This window comes from Mesocricetus auratus, unplaced genomic scaffold (genome assembly GCF_017639785.1).
Source record: "Mesocricetus auratus isolate SY011 unplaced genomic scaffold, BCM_Maur_2.0 Super-Scaffold_100021, whole genome shotgun sequence".
Classification (NCBI taxonomy): Eukaryota; Metazoa; Chordata; class Mammalia; order Rodentia; family Cricetidae; genus Mesocricetus; species Mesocricetus auratus.
Window position 1 is genome coordinate 10,391,390 of NW_024429202.1, and position 20,583 is coordinate 10,411,972.

Below are 20,583 nucleotides of genomic sequence, written 5' to 3' on the forward strand. Positions count from 1 at the left end.
ATTTTCCTTCCCGGTTTCTCTCTTCGGGAATTTCAATGGCTTGCACCGTGCTTGGTGCGCAGCGCCCCATCTACTGCAGGAAAACCGGAAATGAAGTGACCTCCTGGCCCTGCTCTCAGGGAGGATCTCAGCCAGGCAATCCCTCTGGGTGTCCTGGAGTCAAACTATCCTGGGAAGAAGGAGGCCACACCCTAACCCTGCTTTCCCTAGGCTTGCTGGCGGTCCCCCGCTGTCCCCTGTGCCCGGAGGCCACCCTCCAGGCCACGTTGAGGACCCCCGCGCCGGTAAGGCAGGCAGCCACGCGCTCCCCGAGCCTGCGAGGCTCGGTGGGCGGTTGGCCGGTCGCTGGCTGCTACCAGTCGCGAGTCTCCGAGGCCCTGCGCTGGGCGCCTGGCCGAAGGGTCGCCTCTCCGGGCGTCCTTCCTTTTGCGTTGGTGGCCTGGGCCTGGCTCGGTGGGACTGTCTCCTCTGGACTCGCGGGTCAGCTCTGTGCCAGCCATAGACATGAGTTCGACTCCGGGGCTGCCCACTCCGGGGGCCTCCCTGGCCCTGCGGGTGTCTTTCGTGGACGTGCATCCCGAGGTGATCCCGGTGCAGCTGTGGGGACTGGTGGGCCAGCGGCGGGAAGAGTACGTGCGGCTGAGCCGGGAGATCCAGGAGGCCGCAGCCACGCGCGGCCCGTGGGCTCTGGGTGGGGCCTCGGCATCGCCGGGAGAGCTGTGCCTGGTGCAGGTGGGACTCATGTGGCACCGCTGCCGCGTGGTCAGCCGCCAGGCGCAGGACAGCCGCGTCTTCCTGCTGGATGAGGGCCGCACCATTACGGCTGGCGCGGGCTCGCTGGCACCGGGGCGCAGCGAGTTCTTCCACCTGCCCTCGGAGGTGCTGGGCTGTGTGCTGGCCGGCCTGGTGCCCGCGGGCGGCGGTGGCACGGGCGGTGGCGAACCCCAGCACTGGTCCCCTAGCGCCGTGGACTTCCTTAGCAACCTGCAGGGTAAGGAGGTGCACGGACGGGTCCTGGACGTGCTGCTCCTGCATCGCCTGGTGCTGCTGGAGGTGCCTGCTGTGTCTCAGAAGATGGAGGAGCTGGGCCTGGCCCGGCAGGTGCCGGACAGTCTCTTCTGTTCCCTGCTCAAGCGCTACCTGACTGCAGCTGGGCTGGGCTGCTCCGGAGCTCCAGTTCTCCCCCGAGCCGCCCCCAAACAAGAGCATCCTGGGTTGGATTACTTCTATCCCCAACTGCAGCTGGGAGTGACGGAGCCTGTGGTCGTAACCCAGGTATGCCATCCCCACCGCATTCACTGCCAACTCCGGAGCCTCTCGCAGGAGATCCACCGCCTCTCTGAGAGCATGGCCCAGGTCTACCGGGCGTCCACGGGGACAGAGGATGAGGACTCCGGCAGTGCCACCTGGGAGGAGAGAGAGGAGAGCCCAGACAAGCCGGGGTCTCCATGTGCCTCCTGTGGCTTAGATGGACAGTGGTACCGGGCTCTCTTGCTTGAGACTTTCAGGCCTCAGCGCTGTGCTCAGGTGCTTCATGTCGACTACGGAAGAAAAGAGCTGGTGAGTTGCAGCAGCCTCCGCTACTTGCTGCCCGAGTATTTTCGAATGCCTGTGGTCACCTACCCGTGTGCCTTGTATGGACTCTGGGACTGTGGCAGAGGCTGGTCTCGGTCCCAGGTGGGTGATCTGAAAGCTCTGATCCTGGGCCAGGCGGTGAATGCGAAGATTGAATTTTACTGCTCCTTTGAACACACGTATTATGTCACCTTGTACGGGGAAGATGGAATTAATCTCAACAGCGCGTTCGGAGTACAGTCCTGTTGCTTGGCGGACCGATTCCTACAGAGCCAGGGGATAGAGGAGGAAGAGGAGGAGGAGGAGGAGGTGGAGGTGACGTTCCAGTCCCAGTCCCCGGCTGAGGAAATGGAGGAGGAAGTCTCCCTCCCGTCCCTAAGGTCCATCAGGTTGAAGATGAACGCCTTCTATGATGCCCAGGTGGAGTTTGTGAAGAGCCCTTCCGAGTTCTGGATCCGCCTGAGAAAGCATAAGAACACCTTCAGCAAGCTGCTCAAGAGGATGTGCAGCTTCTATTCTTCGGCTAGTAAGCTAGACGGTGTCGTTCTGAAGCCGGAACCCGACGACCTCTGCTGTGTCAAATGGAAAGAAAATGGCTACTACCGGGCCATGGTCAGCCGCTTAGATAGCAAGAGTGTGGATGTGTTCTTGGTTGACCGGGGCAACTCTGAGAATGTAGACTGGCGTGACGTCAGGATGCTGCTGCCTCAGTTTAGGCAGCTCCCGATACTGGCTCTCAAGTGCTCACTGGCTGACATCTGGCCTTTGGGGAAAACGTGGAGCCAGGAAGCGATTTCATTTTTTAAAAAGACAGTGCTCCACAAAGAATTGGTGGTTCACATTCTCGATAAGCCGGGTCATCAGTATGTGATAGAGATTCTCGATGAATCCCGAACAGGGGAGGAAAACATTAGCAAAGTCATTGCTCAAGCTGGATATGCCAAGTACCAGGAATTTGAAACCAAAGAAAGCGTCAGACTCAGTGCTCGCTCCCCCGGGCACAGTTCAAGTCAGTTTACTGCAGAGACTGGCAAAATATCTTCTGCCAAGAAGGCCGAAGGAGAACAGAAAGCCAAGAAAGACGTTAAAACCGTATCTCTTTGTGAAGCTTTGGCCGATACAGGAGGCCTTTCAAAAGTTCCCACTGGACAGGCTGGACCGGACAGAGAGAAGGTAACATCTGATTATTCTCTCCTCACGCTGGATTTTCTGAAAACAACGCCAGACTGCTGTGGAAAGGGGGAGCTGGAAGTGGGCAGTACCGTAGAAGTGAAGGTGTCTCACATCGAAACCCCCGGCTCCTTCTGGTGTCAGCTGATGAGGAGCGCACAGGCATTCCGAACTCTGATGTGTGACATTGAGGACTATTGCAAAAGCGATCCTGCACCCTATGAGGGGGACACCCGCGCTTGCCTGGCGAAGCGCACGGCCAATGGAAGATGGTCCAGAGCTCTGATCAGTGGCTCGCAGTCTTTGGAGCACGTCAGAGTGGTGTTTGTAGACTATGGAGACAAAGATGTAGTATCTATGAAGAACATACTCTCTGTTAGCGATGCCTTCCTCAAGGTTAGAGCTCAGGCATTCCGGTGCAGTCTTTATAATTTAATTCAGCCAACGGGTGACAATCCCTTTGCTTGGGATGAAAAGGCAGTACAGGCTTTTAGTGGGTTCATAGACAACGCTTGGCAGAATAACTTAGAATTAAAATGCACAATCTTTGCTTTGGCGTCAAGGCATGATGAAGAGTGGTTCCATGTTGTGGACTTGCTAACACCCTTTCAGAGTGCCTGCCATTTTTTAGTAGAAAAGAGACTCGCTAGGCCCGTGAGACTTCAGAAGCCTCTGGAACCCTCTGTTCAGCTCCATTCTTACTACTATTCCACACATGACCTAAAAATCGGAAGCGAGGAATTGGTGTACATAACACATGTTGAAGACCCTTGGACTTTTTATTGCCAACTAGCAAGAAACACAAATATTTTAGAGCAATTGTCATATAACATTATAGAGCTAAGTAAAGCCTTGCTGAATTTAAAAGCATCCACCTTGAGCTCTGGAACTTTGTGCCTTGCCAAATATACTGATGGAAACTGGTACAGGGGAGTGATAACAGAGAAAGAGCCAAATAAAGTTTTCTTTGTCGATTTTGGGAACACTTACATAGCAACTGATCATCTGCTCCCAATCCCTCGAGATGCCTATGATGTTTTACTTTTACCCATGCAGGCTGTTAAGTGTTCCTTATCTGACATTCCTCATCATATCCCAGAAGAAGTGACAGCATGGTTTCAGGAGACTGTTTTAGATAAGTCACTGAAAGCGTTAGTCGTAGCAAAAGACCCAGATGGACGACTGATTATAGAGCTCTATGATGAAAGTGCCCAAGTCAATGCTAGTATTAATGAGAAGCTAGGGTTCCTTGGTTACAAAAACACTGCAAGAAAAAAAGACAAAGAGAATGAGATAATCCTCTGCACAACCGAAACCCTTGAAGACAAAAATGAGAACGTGAAATCATCGCCTACAGAGTATTTGAATAAAATGGGAGAGAGAAAATCATACAGTGGAGAGATTATGGGTGAATCGTGCAAACCCAAGATCAGCCCAGCACGTAAGGAACTCAGATATCTACAAGGCTCAACAAAGGCCAACCTCGTCACGTATCAGGACTCTATGGGAAACAGAAATGATGGAGTGTTTCCATTAGCAAGAGAAAAGAAAGAAGATATGTTTGCCAACTCTCCTGTGAGTGCCACCACAGCCCTTCCTGAGAGAAGAATGGGGGAACCCGGAAGCAAAGATCTGCCTCCAAAATTCTGTGAATTCCCTCAAAAGACAATAGCACCTGGTTTTAAGACCTCTGTATATGTCTCGCATATTAATGACCTTTCAGATTTTTATATCCAGCTCATAGAAGATGAAGCTGAGATCAATCGGCTTTCAGAGAGGTTAAATGATGTCAGAACAAGGCCCCAGTGTCACACAGGTTTACCTTGGCAAAGTGGAGATGTGATATGTGCCATTTTCCCAGAAGACAACTTGTGGTACCGAGCAGTGGTCATGGAACAACAACTCAACGACCTTCTCTTTGTACAGTTTATAGATTATGGAAACACGTCTGTGGTCCACACTAACAAAACAGGTAAGGTTGGTCCTGTTGATGCTGTGTTACCAGCACTATGCCTGCATTGCTCCCTAAGGGGGCCTTTGGTACCCGACATAGTAAGCTGTAAGGAAATGGTGGACTACTTTACCCAAAGGACGGATGAGGTGCAGCTAAGGTGTGAGTTTGTTAAATTCCAAGGCACCTGGGAAGTGATTCTTGCAGATGAGCATGGAATCATAGCTGAGGATATGATTGGTAGGTTTCCATTCAGTGAGAAATCTCAAATGGGACTTATCACCCATGTCACGAAAGGGGACTGTTCAAAGTCAGCTAACAAACCCAGCACTGACACGTCAGTGTTTCTTAGCTGGTATAACCCCCACGCAAAGTCCATAAGAGCCTACGCCACCGTGATAGACGGACCTGAGTACTTTTGGTGTCAGTTTGCTGACTCTGAGAAGCTGCAGTATTTAGAAACTGAGGTCCAAAATGCTGCAAAGCACCTGGCAGACCGGAGAAGCTGTACCCAGTGTCCCCGAATCGGAGATCCGTGTATCGTGAGGTACCGAGAAGATGGAAATTATTACAGGGCCCTCATCACTAATATATGTGAAGATCGCCTTGCGTCTGTCAGGCTTGTGGACTTCGGGAACGTGGAAGACTGTGTGGACACCACAGCACTTTGGAGCATCCCCTCTGAACTTCTGTCAGTCCCCATGCAAGCCTTTCCATGCTGCCTTTCTGGATTCACCGTCTCTGGCGGAGTGTGCCCCCAAGAGGGAAATGATTATTTTTATGAGATAGTTACACAAGATGTATTGGAAATAACAATATTGGAAATCAAAAGGGATGTTTGCGACATCCCTTTAGCAGTTGTGGAGTTGCAAAGCAAAGGCGAAAGCATTAATGAGAAGATGAAGGCATACACTAAGATGGGCATTCCCAAGAGTGACCTGTACTATGGCAAGCATGGCACAGACAGAAAGGGAGGCCTTGGGCCCACCAGTCCTGACCGTGGCCTTAAGAAACCGAGTCATAAAATGGCACAGGAAAAGTCATATGTGGAAGCCCGGGCAGGTGAGCTCTCGGAGAGAATTGAAAAGGATTTAAACATTGAAACCAAGCCAAGTAAACTCTACGAACGTGGCACCCGGAACATTTTTGAAGCTCTGGAGAACTCCCGCAGAGGTAAAATGGGCTCTGAGAGGCTGGAGGGTAACATGGATTACCATATAGCGGACAGAGCCAAGTTTGACGATAACTACCTCATTACGGGATTTAACCCATTAATGTCCCATGCCAGTGAGCCGAAGGAGCTACTGGAACTGAATTCACTAGAGGTGCCACTCTCCCCCGATGATGAATGCAAAGAATTCTTAGAATTGGAATCCATTGAGTTACAGCACTCTCCTATCGGGGAGGAAGAGAAGGAGCTAGGACTGGGGTCTCCGATGGCACCACCGTCCCCAGGTGGTGAGGCAGGAGCCACCCTGGAACCATTTATGGTGGAGCTTCCCCTGGACTGTGAGGTCGAGCAGCAGTTGGAACTGGAACTCCCCACGCCCCAGCTGTCTTTGGATGACAGTATAAGTCCTTTATCGGCAATCGTCAGTCAGGACATCCAGGAGTCCCAATGCCCCGAGGAAGAGAGAAAGCTGAGTTGTGTGGGATCTTCTGATGATGGCCACAGCCTGTCACCGCTCCTCCACCACGGGAAGAGCGGGGAGTCCCCCGCATGTGATGAAATGGGCCTATTGGAAGAGGAGTTCCCACAGTTTGAAAGCAGAGATGACACTGCATTCCTGGCACCTTTGTTCTCCGAGGAAGAAGCCACAGACAGAAGGAAGCAGCTCGCCTGTGTCCTACCAGGTATGATGCTCTGTTTCACCTCGAAGTCTTTCGGTAGCTTCGTGTTCGTTTTCAAAAAGGGGGGATAGCTACTGTATGAGTTACAATTTTTAAGAAAAGGTAAACACAGCCGGGCGTTGGTGGCGCACGCCTTTAATCCCAGCACTCGGGAGGCAGAGGCAGGCGGATCTCTGTGAGTTCGAGACCAGCCTGGTCTACAGAGCGAGTTCCAGGACAGCCTCCAAAGCCACAGAGAAACCCTGTCTCGAAAAACCAAAAAAAAAAAAAAAAAAAAAAAAAGAAAAAGAAAAAAAGAAAAGGTAAACACAAGGAAGGCATTCAGATTTGCATTTTAGGAAGGGCATTTGATTTGTGTTTGTTTTGATTTAATGAGAACATCTCTGTCTAAACACCAGACTAGCCTTGAATCCGTGCCCCTTCAGGCTCAGCCTCCTGGGTGCTGGGATGACACGCCTTTATGCCCCAGCAGAAAGGGCATTTTGAAGCATGGATAACATAGCTGTAAGATCAGTGTGAAATGCCAAATGAAATGACAGAATATTAATTTTATATTTAAAAAGAAAATGATGTAGGGGCTGGACGTTCAGCAGTAAGAAGACTTAAGGGGAGCCTTGCAGAGGACCCAGGTTTGGTTCCCGGCACCACCTCATGGTCCACACCACCTTTCTCCAGTTCCAGGGATTCTGACCATCCCCCCACCCATCTTCCTCCCATCTCACCTCCACATGGCTTCTGCATGCATGCATCGAGGCACAAATGCATACAATAAAAACTTGAAAAAATAAAATGACTAAAATCTGTGTCCTTAAAAGGATAATCACATGTAAACCGTGAGGAATTCTATGTTAAAATCAAGACAGCAGATGCATTGCTAAGCTTTAAAAACATGGCCTTCCTTTAGTCACGCATGCCTGTAAGTAAATACAGTGGGGATCACTTTGCCTGATGCTTTTTTCCTAGACTTAACTGCATCATATGTTGATTAGAAAACTTCAAACAAAAATTAGATTTAGGGAGCTTCTGTTAATCACAAAAACCCAATATTTGGGAGCAATCTCGGGGTACACTCAGTAAACATTAACTTTCTTGTTGGATTTTTTTCCTTCTTAAAAAGATTTTAAGAAAACCACAGAAGCTTCCAGAGCAATCTTCTGGAAAACCAGTATACATTCTTCACTGCTGGGCCATCTCTCTAGCCCCAAGAAAACAACAAAAAGATTAAAGTCACATTAAACGGGTACCTCTCTTTACTTTTCACGACCAGTCTTGTGCTTTTCAAATGTCTTTGTTTATACTGTTGAATTTGAACCATAACAAAAAAATGGAGAAAGCAACAGTATAAGGATAATGAAAACCACAGATTCCTACTACCAAGAAATATTCAGTGCCAAGAGCATGGTACACTCTCCTCTGGCCATGTTTTAGTCCCTGTGTATATCCTTTGCAAACAATGTAAAACCTAGATGCATATCATATTGTCATAGAGAACAGAAGCCAGTGCTTTGATCCCTTAAAGACTGTTCAGGGGGTAGAGAGATGGTTCATTAGGTAGTGGTAGTGTACAGTGCTCTTGTAGAAGACCCAAGCTGGATTCTCACAACCACCTGTAACTCCAGGCCCAAGAGATCCAATGCCCTCTTCTGGCCTCTGGGTACCCATAGGCATGCACATATGCACACAAAGATCCATATGTAAATGAAAATCAAATCTTTGCGGGAGGGTCCAAGGCAGGGTTTCTCTGCAATTTTGGAGGCTGTCCTGGAGCTAGCTCTTATAGACTAGGATGGTCTCGAACTAACAGAGATCCACCTGCCTCTGCCTCCTGAGTCCTGGGATTAAAGGCGTACACCGCCACTGCCTGGTGCGAAAATCAAATCTTTTAAAATATGTTCAGAATGGGTGAGAATCTTTGTCAGCCCTATTTCATGTAGATGGCTAACATCGGAAATATACAAAGACCTTTAAAAATGAAACCCTGAAAAATACCCACAAAAAATTTCCAACCAATAACTTGACCAATCGATTGAGTAGACAATTAATTCTCAAAAGAAGAGACACAGAATATCTTAACACATTTAACATCCTTGGCCATCAGGGAAAATGCAAATTGAAAGTACTTGGAAACACCTCACCCCATAAGATTGGCTGTCATCCAGGAAACAAATGACAGCAAATGTTGACTAAGATGAGATGTATAGATGAATAAGAATATAGTAGAAGTACAAACTGCTGGCACCCCTACAGAGATTGGTAGGGAGACTTCTCAGAAAGTTAAAAATAGGTCTGTCATAAGTTACAGTCATCCCTGTGTATATAACCAGGGGGCTCCTAAATCCTCCCAAGTCTTGCTGTCTTGGTTAGAGTTTCATGATAAAACACCATGACCAAAAGCAACTTGAGGAAGTGTTCCCTCTGTGGCTTTGCAGCTTCACTTTACTTTATAGTCCATCATCCAGGCAAGTCATGGCCAGAACCTCCAGCCAGGAGCTGGTACAGAGGCCACAGAGGGGTGCTGCTTACTGGCTTGCTCACCAGCCCAGAGGTGGCATCACCCACAGTGGGTTGGTCCCTCTCACATCGTCAGTCAAGAGCATGCAGCACAGGCTTGCCCACAGGCAGATCTTCTGGAGGCATTTTCTCAAGTGAGTCCCTCTTACCAAATTACTCTAGCTTGTGCTGACATAAAACTAGCTAGCACACTAACTTATGCATATTTATTGCTGCATTATCCACAAGTAGCTATGAATGAATCAACCTGGATATCTAGTAGTAGATGGATCAACAATAGAAATGTAGTAAATATACTCAGTGGAATATACTCAAGGAGAAATGAAATCATGACACTTGTGGGAAACTGGAGATCATCATGTTAAGCTAAATATCCAAGACTCAAAATGAAAAATATCTTGTATTCTTTTTTTTCCACTTGCATATCCAAGACTTTAATGTTTATATATGTGTGAATGGTAGGGTATAGGCCATGAAGCTTGAACACTTCCACTGATAATGACAGTACCAACTTTTAGTAGTAAGCTTAAGTGTTAGAGGTCAAATTTAATGACAGTTTTTTGCTTTTGTTGTTTTGAGGGAATTGGTTAGTCTTATATGGGGTTGGGGACACACACACACACACTTATATATTATATAATTGGGGAAGAGATAATAAGAAATATGGTAGTATCTGACTTGCATGTTACTGATTAAACAAGGATAGTAAACGTAGACTAGGAAAGTGCTTCTCTTGCATGTCTCACAGTTAGGTAATAGACTGTGCACACTGAGTCTTCCTGTATTCAATTTAGCAGTTCAGCTACAGAACACCTACACTCTGAAAGGCTTCTCTGTTGGATCAAAATGTGTCGTGTGGTCAAGCCTAAGGAACACGTGGTCTAAGTGTGAGATTCTGGAACTAGCCGAAGAAGGAACAAGGGTAAGGGAAAGAGAAGGTCTTCATTTCAAGGGGTGCTTGCTATAAGAGCTTTGCTGATGTCACCAGACTGTCAAGGATCCCAGGTAGCTATTTGTTTATCCCTGCTCATCTGTTCTGGCAACTTGACAAAGTTGGTGAGAATCAACTCTGCCTCACATTTTCATGTCAACACTGGTGGGGAGTTAGTTTATTATGGTATTGTTTTGTTTTGTTTTCTGGAATCTGGAATAGCAGATATCCTAGAATTGCTGGCCTATTCTTTAAGCTCTATATTCCTGGACCTTGCCCTGACTTACCAACTCTGAATTTCTGGAGGTGGGATTCAAGAATATACATGTTTACAATATTAAGACTGGATAGAGGGGCTGGAGAGCTGCCTCAGTGGTTAAGAGTGTGTACGCTCTTGTAGAGGAACCCAGTCGTGTTCCCAGCACTCCTGTCAAGCAGCTCGCAACCACCTGTAACTCCACCTCAAATAGAGCAGGCGCCCTCTTCTGGCCTGAGTTGGCCCTGCCTGTACAGACAAGCAAGCACGCACACACACAAATAAATAAGCAAATCTTAAAATATGAGAGCCACTGTGTAGAACGCACATGAATTTCATTGACATTATGCAGGCAACACTCTGCTGAATGTCTCTGTAGGTTTGTTTTGTTTCTTGTTTGTTTTTGAGACAAGGTTTCTCTGTAGCCCTGGCTAGCCTCAAACTCAGGGATCTGCCTGCCTCTGCCTCCCAAGTGCTGGGATTAAAGGCACGCACCACATAATTAATTCCAAATTATTTTAAATCATTTCCTTTAGTGTTTCCTCTTCTGAGAAACATTCTGATATTACTGTGTATATTTCCCTGTAGCTTCAAATTCTACCCCCACGGAAGAGCTTTATATCTGTAACCTATCTGAGTGTTTGAGCATGTAGAAGCAGACTTTTGGGGGCAGAACTGTACATACTATATTCTATTGTCTTTACCTGACTGTAGATCCTTTTTTTCCCATTAAATTCGGAACACTTGAGGTCTAAATCTTAATTGTTTTTTCCCTAATCTCTTAGCATAATACTCAATGTGTTTAAAATATAGGGTAAAATTGAATATAACCACTGTTGTTTTCTTTTTAGACAATGCCTCATGTAACTCAGGCTGGTCTGGAACTCTGTATGTGACAAAAGTTTTCTGTGAACATCTGAGTCTTCTGCTTCCACCTCCCAAGTGCTGGGGTGACAGGCACACATCGCCATTATCTGGGGGTTAAGCCTCAAGCTGTTCGGGCTAGACAAGCACTCCACCAAGAGATCCATATCCCCAGCCCCTGATGCAATCTTTTTATTGTTTTATTGTAAGGGTTCCTGTGACACATCCATCACCTACAGTTTGTGGGGCTTGCCTGGTTTTTGTTTTTCACTAAGTGTTCTCCTTGTTCTTGTAGGTTTTGAACCTTTCAAATGGTGTGGAGGAGACAGTAAGCCCCGAGAATGTCTGGAATGGTATCCCCAAGGTAGATAAGAGCCCCTCTGAGGTACGACTGTGTAAACATTAACTAACGAAAGCATTGTTCTTCATTTTTCAAGACAGTCAGACAAGCACATTTCAAAGCCCTTGTGTTAGGAGAATGAAGGTGGAAAAAAAACCTGTATCATCAACAGTTGAAAGCATCAGTACCAAGATGTTTCTGGGATGAGAGGAAAACTAGTCATTCATGGCTTACTCCTTGATTTTGCACTTGAGGTTAAAGAATGAAAAAAATAAGCCAAGTAGTGGTGGCATACACCCTTTAATCACAGTATTCAGGAGATGGAGGCATGAGGATCTCTGAGTTTGAAGCCAGCCTGGTCTATAGAGTGAGTTCCAGGACAGCCAAGGCTACACAGAGAAACCCTGTCTCCAAAAACTAAAAGGAAGGAAGGAAGGAAAGAAAGAAAGAAAGAAGGAAGGAAAGAAAAAAGAAAAATGTCTGGTATTTATTCATATGGTACTTTATTATATACCAAAAAATCCAAGAAATGGGACAAAATTTAAAATGAAGTTGCTGGAGATAGTTCAGAGCTTAAGATCACTTGCTGCTCTTGCAGAGGACCTGAGTTGGGTTCCCAGGACCCATGCTGGGCAGCTCGAAACTACCAGCAACTCCAGCTCCAGGGGATCTGATGCCCTCTTCTGGCCTTCAAAGACACTTGCATTCATACATGCACACATCCACACAGACACATCTATGCACACAAGTGAAATACTTTTAAAAATTTTAAAACAAAGAAGTAGGAGTCCCTTGTAGTCAGCCCTCTGCAAAGCCCAGCAGGCTGATAGCTTTTGTTCCCCTCACACCGTTTACCATTTACATTGAATTTCAAGCATTTCTTTCACACATGGCAAACACAGGTCATGTTGCAGCCTGGGGCATTATAGCCTGTTGATATAATGGTGACCATTTTCCAGAGTCATCAGGATGTGTCCCTGAGTGTCGAAGTCTGTTGTGTTTGGGTGGTTGGACTTGAACTCCTTGCTTCTGGCCGTTCCGGTGCCTGGTCATCAATTTGCCTCTTTCGATTGTCTTTTCCCTGGAGAAATGGTTCAGGTTTCCCTACTTCCTTGTGAACTGAGTCCTTTTGGGAACATTTTGAATCTTATACATCCTGGGTCCTGTAGACATCCTCTGGAGTAGGTCAAGGGTTTTGTTTTTGTAGGCGATGGACAGAGGTTTCTGTTGTAAACGCCATCCGTTTATGGCTGATGGTTCCCGTGTTAGTTTAGTTTTCAAAGTCTGTGCCTGTTGCTCGGGTCTGTTCAGCACTTCAGTTGCTCGGGAGTCAGTCTGGAACTTACATGGTGGTAGACAGGTCAGAGAGCTTCCTGGGCTACTGCTACCAAGAACAACGTGGGGCAGTTCTGAGACTTAGTTCATACTTGGTATTAAGGTTATACCTGTGCTTCCTCAGCCCTGAGATTTCCTCTACCCTGTGTCACCTTTCAGATGTGGAGGGCATACATGTATGCACTAGCACGAGTAAGACAGAGGTCAACCTCGTGTCCCCCAGGTCATCCACCCTGGTGGGATTGGTTTGTCTTGAGGCAGAGTCTCTCACTGGGAACTGGGGGTCTTCAGTTTGTCTTTGCTGACTGGACAGCAAACTTCAGGTTACTGCTTATCCTTGCCCCCCCCCCCCGCCCCCAGTCTACAACGGAATTACAAGCCTGCTTCTCCACACCCAGCTTTCTATAGGAATGCTACTGATTGAACTCCGGTCTGTAGTGAGTCTTTCTCTGTACCAGTAGCCAGTTCCCAGTTCCCAAATCACTACACAGAGATTTCTTATTATGAAAGCTCAGCTGATGGCATAGGGTTATTTTAAACTAGCTCTTGTAACTTAAATTAACCAATTTCTATTCATTTATGGCTGCCACGTGGCTCATGACTTGTTACCTCATCTCCAACATGCCATCCTTCTTCCTTGTCTTCTCAAGACTCCGCCCTTCTTTCCAGCATCCTCTGTGCCTGGAAATCCTGCCTAGCTATTGGCCGTTCAGCTTTTTATTAAGCCAATCGCAGTGACATATCTTTACGCAGGCCTGCCCTCAGTGCAAAGGTAGTACAGGTGGGGGCAGGGGGTGAAACTCCCACCTACCATGGGTCCCAGTTTTTTCTTTACTAGTGTCAACCCATTTACTCCTGACACTTGAATTCGCTTTTGTTCATTGTGTCCAGAAGTGATGGTTGTGATAAGCAGAAGGGAGAGGTTAGAGTTAACTCCATACTGGCTACAACAAAAGGCCAGAAGCAGTGTCTGGCCTACAGAGACTGCAGCGTCTTTGGAGCGTGTGACTGTTAACACGTTGGATTTTGCTCTTTACCCTCCTTTGTGGAAGTACAATAGACTGTTCCAGTTTTACTCCATTTCTTTCCGCTTCTGGTTGTCTCTCACTATGAATTTTGAAGAGTCCATACTCCAATATAGGTATGTAGAATTATAGTTAGATAAAATCCCCTGGAGGACCTATGTAGGAATACTGAATGGGACAGTCATAGATACAATTGCTGCTGGCATTAACTAAGCCAAATAACAGATACTGAGAAACTCCTTAGGAGAAACATGCCGACATTGTTTGATTTGGTTACTAATGAACTTAATGATCCTTTCTCTAAAGTGGGTGAGCTTATGAATGAGTATTATGAGTCATTCAGTTATGCCTGACTTTATGGTACCTGAAACCATTAGTGTCCAGGTATGTTTCTGATTTTTTTTTTTAGAATTTTTATCTGAATGATTTAATTTTACCACAAAATATCTTACTAATAAGTTTCACTTGTACATAATGATATTATGTATTGAAGGGACCATAATCATTAATAATTTGAGTCTCACCATGAATAGCAGCTATGTGAAGAGTAATTGCCCATTCCCCCCCTTTTTTTCAAAGCTTGGCTTTTTTTTTTTCAGTCCATTGAGAGTTTTGTGAAATGCGTTTTGGTCATATTCATACATCCCCATCCCCCAACTCTTCCCAGATCTTCTCCCCTTCCCTACCCACTCAAATTTGAATCTGTTTTGTTTGATGCCCCTCAAGACTGATTTGTGCTGCCCAGGTATTCTTGGGTGGGTGGTTCCCCCCGGGTCAGAGCTGACTAGCAGATGCTAGGTTCTAGAGAAAACTGTCTCCTCTGCTCTCAGTTGTCAGTGTCCCCGTGGCTAAGGGTGGGATTTAAGACTCAACACCCATCTGCATGCTGGGGTTTGCACAGGGACTTGTGCATGCTGTCCTAAAGTTCTTCCAGGGCAGCTGTCCTGCTGTGTCCAGAACACACATGCAGTCATGCGCTGCCTTTGGCTCTTACATTCTTTCTGCCCCCTCTTCTGCAATGATCCCTGAGTTTTGGGAGCATGAGGTACACAGTATGTATGTTCCCCTTAGGGACAAGTATACTGCATCTTCCCCAGCTGGCCATGAGCTCCCCATGTAGTGGAGGATGACCTTGAACTTTTGATCCTTCTGTCTCTTCACTCAAGTGCTGGGACTGTGGGCACGCACTAGCACACCCATTTATATAAACAGCCTCTCCTTCCTTCATCAAGCAAAGCCACCAGGGTTGAGAGAGCTTACATCCAGGGCAGGTACTTCTCTGCCTGCCTGTGTGGAATGCTCTAGCAGGGATGTAATGGGGAGGGAGAGTTTGGCAAACAGAGGGTGTGTTTTTGTCCCTGATCGCTGGCTCTGAAACTAAACCATGATGTCATCAGGAATGCATTTTCCCATTTATCCTCATCCCTGTTGAGGTTGTGATTCTTAAGTGCTGTGTGTTTACAACTTTAACGATGGTAATAATGCAAAGGTTCCATTTGTTAGGCTGAATTCCAAATGGAGGAAAAGGACCTTTCCTTCATGCCATCGGATGACACCACCATCAAAGGTAACCTGCTTGTTTAACACCACAATAGTTTTTGTCACCCAGAATTTCCATGTCTCAAAGATAGCATTACCTTTACACTCCCAAATGAGATGGTTTGTCAGCTTCTATGTATGTTAGCAGAACCAGGTGTTGGTGTTGCGGGTGGGGGTGGTAAAATATTTAAATGTGGTTAATAGAGATAAATAAAATGTGTTGAAATACAGAGGGAATTTGTTGATGAATTGAATTAGTCTTGGAAGTTAACTTCTGAACTTGACAAGTTAATATTTTAAAAGGCAAGGAATGGTTTTCTTGAGGCAAGCAAGATGGTATCAGTGAGCAGGGTGAGGCACTTGCTGTCAAGCCTGAAGACCTGAGTTCAAACCCAGGGACCCGTGAAAGGAGAGAACTGACATTTGTCAGTTGTCCTCTTACCTTCACATGTGCAGGTACCTAGCCACCCCCCCATCACACAAAATAATATAACTTAAAAATTAGGTGCTTACTCAGGGTTAATTTACTCACATTGAATTTATCTGTCTACCCATCTTTGGGGATATCTTTCTGGACATTTAGTTTATCTCCATGACAAGATGCAGTTTGTTGGGTGTTCCCAGAACTTCACATTTCTTTTTTCACAAACAGTACTTTGGTGGGTGGCCATATAGCTCAGTGATAGAGGCCTGCTTCCAGGCCTTGCTGACCTGGGTTCTATCTCTGGATCCCACATGATGTGTCCCCTCTGCTCTCAAATGCAGTGATAAACACTATGACCAAAAGCAACTTGGGAGGAGAGTATTTGTTTGGGAGAGTCTAATCACAGTGCATCGTTGAGGAAATTCAGGGCAAGAACTCAGGCAGGAGCAGAAGCAGAAATCTTGAAGGGACGGTGCTTCCTGGCTTGCTGTCCAGTTCATAATACTTTTCTTATACCTCTCAAGACCACCTACCTAGAGCTGGCACCACCCACTATAGACATGGTTCCCCTGCATAGATTACTAAATCAGGACATAGTTCCCACAGACTTGCCTAAAGACCAGTCTAACAGAGGCATATTCCCAATTGAATTCCTTCTTCCTGGATAACCCTACCTCTGTCAAGTTCAAAACAAAACAAAACAAAACGAAACGAAAAACACCACCTAACCAGAATATGGTGTGAGGAGGAACTGAATCCGCACTTACCCACGCACACCCACACGTGCGCACACACACTCTAGATAAAGTAAAAACAGAAAAAGGAACATGTTGCTTCTTAGAATTGTGGCACATTCAGAATAAAATCAGCCCCTTGTGGCTGTGGTAGAATATGCAAAAAGTCAGGCTAATTCACAAACTGATTGGCTGCCTCGTTACCATCATTCTAGAGATGAAATTAGCTAATTTCATAATGTCTTTTAAAAGTGTGGGTACTAGGTACAGAGAGCTGGAGTATTAAAAGGAGAACAGTTTTGTCTTAAGAATGGGTCTGGGTACTCTTGGGACATCCTTCTTCCTGCCTGCCTGCCCTGTTGTCTCGATACCATCTCACCCAGACCTTTCTTCTGTTTCAGAGGAGGAGTGTGGAGGTGATGCAGATTCGAGTCTGGCTGTATAGACACAGCTAGTCAGATGCCTGCATTTCCCAAGCCACATGGTACCCAGACCGAACAGAAAGCATGTGACCCCTGAAGTTGTCCTTAGCGGGGGAGAAATTGATCTGTGATGGAAACTATAGGCCTCAGGTTGACAAGGCAGCCTGTTTATTGCGATTTAGGTGTTGGGGCTTGTCGTTCAACCTGTAGTCTTCTCATGATTCTTCTCAGCCAGGATAATTTGTTTTACTAAACAATTTGCTAACACATTACTCTATTCATAAAAAATGGTATGTTTTCAATAGGTTGTTTATATTAAAATAGAAAACTCTAGGTTCATGATGAGCATGACAGAATGCCACCGGGTGGCACGGCTCTGTTGGCAAGATCTTCAGAACCCCTGTTTTGATTTTGAAGTTTTGTCTCATCAGTCTACTTAATAGGTAGCTGCTGTTCTGTTTGAACTATGTACACAGATGCACCACAAGATTTGAATAAAGGTTATCCTGAAAGCTGTGTTAGCCTCATTTGATCTTCTGTCTCTCCTCTGTAACTAAGGTGTGGGTAAGCTTGGCACTATCAAGACTTGGCTCCGATCTGCTGTGGTGGCACACACCTTTAACCCCAGCACTCAGGAGGCAGAGGCAGCCCCGTTTCTTGTGAAATTAAGGACAGCTTAATATATATATATTAAGTTCCAGACCAGCCAGGGCTGCTTAATGAGACCCTGTCTCCCTCCCAAAGAAAGGGAAACATTAGCTTTTACCTGTGAGTCACCCAGCTGGTGGCTTTAAAATTACATTTCACATGGATGCATGCATGGGCACACACGTGCAGACTAGAAGACAACTTTGCAAGCGTTGACTGCTTCCACCATGTGGGTCCAGGGGGTGGAACGGGGTCATCAAGAGTGATGGCCACACCCCTTGCCCAGCTGAAACCTCACTGGGCCCTCACCCAGCTCTTTAAAGGCAATTTCTCACCAGCAGTGGTGGCACACACCCTTAACTCCAACACTTGGGCCCCAACACTTGGGGGGCAGAGGCAAACGGATCTCTGTGAGTTCAAGGCCAGCCGGCTCTACAGAGTGAATTCCAGGATAGGTAGGGCTGTTACACAGAGAATCCCTGTCTTGAAAAAACAAAAAACAAAAAAGGTAATTCCCGTTTTCATTATGAACTCCAGGGTGCATAATAATAATTCTGTCATAGAGGAAAAGAAAACCTGAAGCTTTTTAGAAATGTGAATTTGCCTGTGTCCAGCTGAAAACTTTAATGGGCTTGATTAAAATCAGATCCATCTGATTTGAAAGCTCAGGTTTTGAAGAATGGTTTCCATTCTCTGCTGTGGAAAGTGTCCAGAGCCACAGTTTTGGAAACAGATGTGAGCTATAAGCTACTTGATTGATAATGTGACCTGGGTAGACAGCGTACTGTCCTTAAGCCTTGACCTTCACCTATGCCGTAGTGATAAACCCTTCTTGGTAGGTTAAATTGGGAAGAGGGATCTGCAGAGATGGCCATCTTTCAGAGGGCACTGGTTTGGTTCCATAGGGTATCCACGGGGCGGCCCACATGTCCGTAACTCCAATCCACAGAACCCAGTGCCCTCTTCTGGCCTCTGTGGGCACTGCATGCACACGGTGCAGGGACATACATGCAGGCAAGGCACTACTGCACATAAATCTTTTAAAAACCTTTATAAAGAGTAGAAGCAAAGATTTACCTACAACATAAATGCTCAAAATGTGTGAATCACTACTCCCTCCTCTGAGAAATGCCCAGTGTGCTAATTCATTTTTAAAACTGTAGCTCATTAGATGTTTTTCTCTTTTGAGCCTCTGCGTACACCATAAACTATTTTTTAAAAAGTATCCTTGAATAAAAAATCTTTTGAGCCCCCAAATGGTTAATGTCTAAAATAAAAAGGTAGCCGGGCGGTGGTGGCGCACGCCTTTAATCCCAGCACTCGGGAGGCAGAGGCAGGCGGATCTCTGTCTGGGTTCGAGGCCGGGCTGGACCAACAGCCTCCAATACAGAGAAACCCTGTCTCGTAAAACTAAAAATATAAAATAAAATAAAAAGGTATGTCCAATGTGAACAGGCTGAAAGTGTATGTATAGGAATATCTTTGGCCCCTATCTTGGGAACAGTGAGAATTAATTAAGCACCTTAAAAATTGGGCATGGTGACACTCTGGAGACAAAGACAGGCAGATCTCGGAGTTGAGAGCAAGCCTGGTCTACATGGAGAGTTCCAGGCCAGTCAGGGATACACAGTGAAACCCTGTCTTGAAAACACAAAAGCATCGTCAACAACAACAAATCCCAGTAGTGGGAATGGAGAGGAAGTTGCATTACGAAATGAGCAAGAGGGCAGAGAGCTTCGGCACTTAAGAGCGCATGCTGATCTTGCAGAAGACCAAGTTGGGTTCTCAGCAGTCATGTGAGGCAGCTTACAACTGTCTGTAACTCCAGTTCCATGAAATGCAGTGTCCTCTTCTGGCAAGTGGCAGGTGTGCGCGCACACACACACACACACACACACACACATACACACACACAGAGTAGCTGAAGGAAAACATGGCTTGTTCTTGGGCTAAATGTTATAGATAGTTTGGCTGACAGAAATATAAATGATCAGGAAGAAAAGAAGGCACATTATGGCCAGATGACAAACGCCTTCAGTTTTATGTTAAGGAATTTTATCTATTTAAAGACTTGATGTGAATGGCTACTGGGGAGGTGATGTCTAATTCTCCATTTGAGAGACTGTGAACCACAAAGCCCTAAATGATGGCAAATCAGAACATGGTCACCTACTAACTGGGCAGGAGAGGGATCAAGCCATAGCCAGGCTTACAGATTGTCCCCACATACTAAGCCAAGCCACACACTGAAGCTTCTGTAGAAGTAACTGGGTGCTTAAACCAGAATATGACCTTAACTGTCGGACAGCCTAAGTTTCTGTAGCCCCCAGGAAACCAACTCATTTTCCGTGATTCGCAAATGTGTATGTGTATATATACGCATACCTTTGAAGGGCTGGGGAGATGAAGCAGTGACAGAAGCATTTGCTGAGCAGGTTTAGGTCTGAATTTGAAACCCTAGAGCCCAGGAAAGGTCAGGGGCAGAAGGACCTGTCTGCAATCCTGGTGTTCCTCAATAAGATAGGTGTCAGGGACAGGAGAGTCCCTGGCAGTTGGAGGCAGTTAACGTATGCGCACCAGAGGAGGAAGAGAACTTAACCAACAAGGTGGAAGGCAGGGTCTGACGCCCGAGGTTGTCTTCTAACCTCCATGACAAGTACCCACGTGCAGCGCACACATGAACACATACCCGCAGCACCCCACATGCACGCACATAGTACATGTAACATGTTATAAGATCTCTTTGAAAACTTCCACTTAATTGTTAATCAGACGGCAGTATTAGATCATATAAATTTAACCATCCCAAGTTGGCTGAGGATTTTGAATGTTTCCTTTGCCTCCTCCACAGTCTTTGGGTAAATAGCTACTGTTGTCTGGGGGATCCCTGGCCTGCTTCATACAGCCTAACACCCACAGTGTCTCCATTCAGTAAACAGAACACATCAGAGACTAAAGGATTCAAAACCCAAAGCACCAACTTTCTTGACTCTCATGGCCCAGATAT

At 46.3% G+C, this 20,583-nt stretch overlaps 1 protein-coding gene across 2 annotated transcripts; it reads left to right on the plus strand.

Moving 5' to 3' along the window:
* The first annotated feature begins 358 nt into the window (after nt 1-358).
* Tdrd6 (tudor domain containing 6) lies at nt 359-17,440 on the plus strand. Of its 2 annotated transcripts, none has more exons than XM_040729542.1 (5): nt 359-6,550; nt 9,856-9,980; nt 11,405-11,494; nt 15,313-15,376; nt 16,908-17,440. In XM_040729542.1, the coding sequence occupies exons 1-5, from the start codon at nt 505-507 to the stop codon at nt 16,949-16,951; spliced, it is 6,369 nt and encodes a 2,122-aa protein (XP_040585476.1). In that variant the 5' UTR covers nt 359-504; the 3' UTR covers nt 16,952-17,440. The 2 variants fall into 2 exon arrangements, with proteins under 2 accessions (XP_040585476.1, XP_040585475.1); XM_040729541.1 differs by having other exon boundaries at nt 366-6,550; nt 9,853-9,980.
* The last annotated feature ends 3,143 nt before the right edge of the window (nt 17,441-20,583 follow it).